This window comes from Ranitomeya imitator, chromosome 1 (assembly GCF_032444005.1).
Source record: "Ranitomeya imitator isolate aRanImi1 chromosome 1, aRanImi1.pri, whole genome shotgun sequence".
NCBI lineage: Eukaryota > Metazoa > Chordata > Amphibia > Anura > Dendrobatidae > Ranitomeya > Ranitomeya imitator.
The window spans coordinates 848746699-848752698 of record NC_091282.1 but is presented as its reverse complement, the minus strand read 5'-3'; the positions used below and the strand labels follow the sequence as shown (position 1 = coordinate 848752698).

At 49.3% G+C, this 6000-nt stretch overlaps 1 protein-coding gene across 1 annotated transcript in view; it reads left to right on the top strand.

Annotated features, from left to right (window-relative positions):
- Positions 1–3400: 3400 nt before the first annotated feature.
- The window catches only part of TIMM44 (translocase of inner mitochondrial membrane 44), a 148807-nt gene continuing 146207 nt past the window's right edge, over positions 3401–6000 (top strand). Inside the window, exon 1 of the mRNA XM_069741305.1 lies at positions 3401–3639. Within this exon, the coding sequence (XP_069597406.1) occupies positions 3610–3639 (30 nt within the window). The 5' untranslated portion in view covers positions 3401–3609. The remainder of the gene's footprint in view (positions 3640–6000) is intronic.

The following is a 6000-nucleotide window of genomic DNA, read 5'->3' as shown; positions in this document are numbered from 1 at the left end:
ATACTACGTGGGCTGTATTATATACTACGTGGGCTGTTATATACTACGTTGCTGTGCTCTACACTACGTGGGCTGTGCTATATACTACGTGGCCAGTGTTATATACTGCGTGGCCTGTTACTTACTGTGTGGGCTGTTTTATATACTGCATGGGCTGTGTTATACACTATGTCGCTGTGGTCTACACTACGTGGGCTGTGCTATATACAACGTGGCCTGTGTTATACACTGCATGGGCTGTTATATACTACATGGGCTGTGCTATATACTACGTGGCTGTGCAATATATTATGTGGGCTGTGCTATATACGTGCCTGTGCTATATACTATGTGGGCTGTGCAACATACTACGTGGCTGTGTTATATACTGCGTGGTATGTGTTATACACTGCATGGGCTGTTATATACTGCGTGAGCTGTGTTATATATGTGGGCTGTGCTATATACTACGTGCCTGTTCAATATACTACGTGGCTGTTATATACTGCGTGGGCTGTGCTATATACTACGTGGCTGTGTTATATACTACGTGGGCTGTTATATACTGCGTGAGCTGTTATATACTACGTGGGCTGTGTAATATACAACATGGCTGTTATATACTGCGTGGGCTGTGCTATATACTACGTGGCTGTTATATAATACGTGGGCTGTTATATACTGCATGGGCTGTGTTATTTACTACGTGGCTGTGCAATATACTACGTAGCTATGCTATATACTACGTGGGCTGTGTTATATACTACGTGGCTGTGCTATATACTACGTGGGCTGTGTTATATACTATGTGGCCTGTGTTATATACTATGTGGCTGTGCATTCTAGAATACCCGATGCGCTACAATCGGGCCACCATCTAGTATATATATATATATCCACTGCTCAAAAAAATAAAGGGAACACAAACAACAGAATATAACTCCAAGTATAGTATATACGGTCGGCGGGGGAGCAGCGGCTGTGACATACTCACCGGCTCTTGGCGTGGTCCCTGCATCTCCGATGGTCTCCGGGCGCTGACAGCTTCTTCCAGCGTTGAGCGGTCACATGATACTGCTCATTACAGTAATGAATATGGACGTGACTCCACTCCCATAGGGGTGGAGCTGCATATTCATTACTGTAATGAGCGGTACCGGTGACCGCTCAACGCTGGAAGAAGCTATCAGCGCCTGGAGAAGACCATGAGGGAAGCTGCCAGGGACTGCGCCGTTAGCAGGTGAGTATAATGGGGAGGGTGAGCAGCATTGCGCGATATTCACATGTCCTCGTTCCACCGCTGGGAGCCGCTCCGTCTTCCAAGTCCTCTGCTGTGACGCTCAGGTCAGGGGGCGCGATGACGTGGTGGTGGAACGAGGACAGGTAAATATCGCAAGGGCTGGGGGCCTGAGCGACGAGAGGTATGTCATTTTTTTTAATCACAGCAACAGCATATGGGGCAAATATCTCTATGGAGCATCTTATGGGGCCATAATCAGCATTTGTACAGCATTACATGGGGCAAATATCTCTATGGAGCATCTTATGGGGCCATAATCAGCATTTGTGCAGCATTATATGGGGCAAAAATCTCTATGGAGCATCTTAAGGGGCCATAATCAGCATTTGTGCAGCACTGTATGGGGCAAATGTGTCTATGGAGCATCTTATGGGGCCATTATTAACCTTTGTGCAGCATTATATGGGGCATATTTTAATATGGAGCATCTTATGGAACCCATCATAAACTATATGGAGCATTATATGGGGCGTATTTTGTATGGAGCATCTTATGGGGCCCATCATGAACTGTATGGTGTATTATATGGGCCTCCTGATTCAATATGGATATTCAAAAACACTTAACCTACTGATGTCTCAATTAATTTAACTTTTATTGGTATCTATTTTTATTTTTGACATTTACCAGTAGCTGCTGCATTTTCCACCGTAGGCTTATACTGGAGTCATTAAGTTTTCCCAGTTTTTGTGGCAAAGTTAGGGGTCTCGGCTTATACTCTGGTCGGCTTATACTCGAGTATATACGGTAAATCAAACTTATGTGAAATCAAACTGTCCACTTAGAAAGCAACACTGTTTGACAATCAATTTCACATGCTGTTGTGCAAATGGAATAGACAACAGATGGAAATTATCAGGACACACTCAGTAAAGGAGTGATTCTGCAGGTGGGGACCACAGACCACATCTCAGTACCAATGCTTTCTGGCTGATGTTTTGGTCACTTTTGAATGTTGGTTGTGCTTTCATACTCCTGGTAGCATGAGACAGACTCTACAACCCACACAAGTGATCAGGTAGTGCAGCTCATCTAGGATGGCACATCAATGCGAGCTGTGGCAAGGTTTGCTGAGTCTGTCAGCGTAGTGTCCAGAGGCTGGAGGCGCTACCAGGAGACAGGCCAGTACACCAGGAGATGTGGATGGGGCCGTAGGAGGGCAGCAACCCAGCAGCAGGACCGCTACCTCAGCCTTTGTGCAAGGAGGAACAGGAGGAGCACTGCCAGAGCCCTGCAAAATGACCTCCAGCAGGCCACAAATGTGCACGTGGCTGCACAAACGGTTAGAAACCGACTCCCATACATGTTGCACTGCCCTGCGCAGACTCCTACGCGATGCGTGAGCAGACTCCTACGTGGTGCGTGAGCACAGACTCATAGGTGAGGTGCGAATGAAGACTCTTAGGCGAGGCACGAGCGCAGACTCCTAGGCGAGGCGCGAACGGAGACTCCTAGGCGAGGTGCGAACGAAGACTCCTAGGCGAGCTGCGAACGAAGACTCCTAGGCGAGGCGCGAACAAAGACTCCTAGGCAAGGCGCGAACGAAGACTACACGACGCACGAGGGAAGACTCCTAGGCGAGGTGCAAAAGAAGACTCTTGGGCGAAGCACTAGCGCATTCTCCTAGGCGAGGCGGGAACGAAGACTCTTAGGTGAGGAGCGAACCCAGACTCCTACGCGGCGCATGAGTGAAGACTCTTAGGCGAGGTGTGAGGGCAGACTCCTATGCGGTACGCAAGCGCAGACTCCTACACTGTGTGTGAGCGTAGACTCCTACATGGTGAGCAGATGCCAAGGCGAGGCCCGAGCCAAGACTCCTACGCGGTGCGCGAGCGCAGACTCCTACGCGGTGCGCGAGCGCAGACTCCTACGCGGTGCGCGAGCGCAGACTCCTACGTCACACTGTGTAGGCGCTGCCATCCCTGCCTCGGACAGAAGGACGCATCCACCGAGATAGTAGATGTGTGTGTCACTTCATGCCTGCCATGCTATCCCCCCTCACTAAGGCCTTGTGCAGCTCCTGCATTCTCCGCCTTGCTTGTGTTAACCCCCTAGATGCCGCGGTCCGGGAAGATCTTTTTGAACATGAGCCCGCGCCTGCTAGTCAGGTGATGTCGGTCTGACACGTGGCCGTCCTTCTGGGGTCCTCACGCAGCCCCTCCGCTCCCTCACAGCCGATAGTCCCTCAGCTCCCACCAGTTCTGTAGCTGCATCATCAGCCCGCGCCTGTGTGGGCGCCCGCACACGTGACTGGTCACCTGACAGTGACTTCATCGGAAGTCTGATAGCGTCCAACGTGCGGGAAGGTCGAAGGGGAGCGCTGGAGAAAGATGGCAGATGCCTTGCGTCAGTGTAGCCGGGTGAGTGCGTGTGCCCGCGGCGGCTCCATGTGCCCCGGGCACCTTCCATGCTCCTGTCACTCCAGCAGTGCGGCCCCCCATGATTGCAGCCCCACACACTCCGAGCACCAGTCATTGGGTCGTTTGCTCCAGAATTCTGTTTGAAATGTTACAAAACTTTTATGCAAATTGCCCCAGTAATATTATTATTAGACATTTTTATAGCGACATTTATTCCATGACGCTTTACATGTGAATGGGGCAAATATAGACAAATACAATAAGAATAAGCAAAAACAAGGCACTAACAGGTACAGGAGGAGAGAGGACCCTGCCCGCGAGGGCTCCCAGTCTGCAGGGGATGGGTGAGGATACACTAGGAGAGGGTAGAGCTGGTCGTGCGGCGGATCAGTAGGTTGAGGATCACTGCAGGCTGTAGGCTTGTCGGAAGAGGTGAGTATTCAGGGTCTTTTTGAAGGTTTCCGTGGTAGGTGAGAGCCTGATGTTTTGGGGTAGAGAGTTCCAGAGTACGGGGGAAGCACGGGAGAAGTCCTGGATGTGGGAAGAAGAGATGAGAGGGGAGTAGAGGAGGAGATCTTGTGAGGATCGGAGGTTGCGTGCAGGAAAGTACCGGGAGACGAGGTCACAGATGTATGGAGGAGACAGGTTGTGGATGGCTTTGTACGTCATGGTTAGGGTTTTGAATTGAAGTCTCTGGACGATAGGAAGCCAGTGAAGGACCTGGCATAGAGGAGAGGCTGGGGAATAGTGGGGGGGCAGGTGGATTAGTCGGGCAGCAGAATGTAGGATGGATTGGAGTGGAAGAGGGGAGGCCGGAGAGTAGGAGGTTGCAGTAGTAATACTCACTACCAGCCATCATCTTCTGTTCCCGGCACAGATCCGGTCGGTCCTCAGCAGTCTGTGACCTCCAGTATTTGGAAGTCTTATGAAGGCCAGAACGAGGTCACAGACGTGCACTGAGAGCGGGTGCCATTACCTCTGATGTCTGGGCAGTCAGGAGTAATGGGCACAAGATGGCGGCACGGGACTGGGGCAGTGTCGGGAACAGCTGAAGACGGCAGCTGGTGAGTATAACACTAGGGGCTGAGAACATGGATTAGTGCCGTCACCCCAGTCCTGAAATTATAAAAACGACAACAAAACTCTCCAGCGGTGATTTTATTTTATTTTTTTTATCGGACAGCAGATGGACGCATTGAGGTAAATGGATCTAGTCAGACATCTCTTAAAGTGACAAATCCATGTGTGAGCCGTGGAGCATCTCTGATTCTGACTCGGGAGTGTGTACTCGCTGTCTGTGTGCTCTGTGATGTAAAATGTGGCAGCTCGCCGACACGTCACAGAGGTGTGAATGCTCCCCGAGGACAGACTTACACTGAGTGTTAGAGTTCTAGTCTTCTTCCTCTCTGAAGAGACAATTTGCACGTCACCATCTGAAAGTAATGGACTTTAACAAATATATATATTTCCCCTCCTCTTCACATCTCAGATGTCATCCGAGTTGCATCAGCTTTTCTCTTGTCCCTTCTTCTCACCGAAGCAGCAAGCTGAACTTTTTTATTTTCTATTAATTCTTAATGTAACAGTTAAAAAATGGATGAAATTCTGATGAAAAACTGAAAAACATAGTCTGTCATCTTAGTTTTGTCTCATGTTTCCCCTTTTAATGGCTGAGTCTGAGCTCCGCATTCTGATGAGAAGAGGACGTGATCTGAGCCTCATGAACCAGAGACAGGGATCCGTTATAGAAAACTGATGTTTGTATGCATTAATGACATGTTATGGTTCCGTGTGCTGTAAAAGAAAAAACCCTACAGCACTAGGCCAAGTCAAACGGATGTTATTGTCGTGATCCCTGCAGCGAGAGAGCAGTCGCCGCTCTCACTTTTTCCAGGCCGTCTGATTGGCCCAATGGACGGGAGAGTGAAGTGGCTGCAAGGATCTCATAACATAATGTCAGGTGAGCTCCAGGAGAACCAGCGCCGACATCGCTGGAATGGCACCAGAGGTGAGTATAAGGGGGAACATAGTGATGGAGACGGGGTTGTCTCAATAGTGGACAACACCTTTAGAAATACGTTTCTACTGTTGTGAAAGGGCGTGATTAAAAACACCCGTTTTTATATAGTTGTCCTGTGGAAACCAACTGACTGTAACCTTACAAACATGCAAAATGCATTTTTTTTGTCTGGAAAATTGATTTGTAGGCTGGCTTGAAAATGATGATTTGTCTGCCAAGACCGATGACTGTGTGTGTGCAGAGAACGATCATTCTACGTGCTTCGTAAGCATGGTCAGCCTGTGCAGACAGTGTCCAATTTTTCGGAGTTGGGACTTCTGGCCATTTTTGGTGTCGAGCAC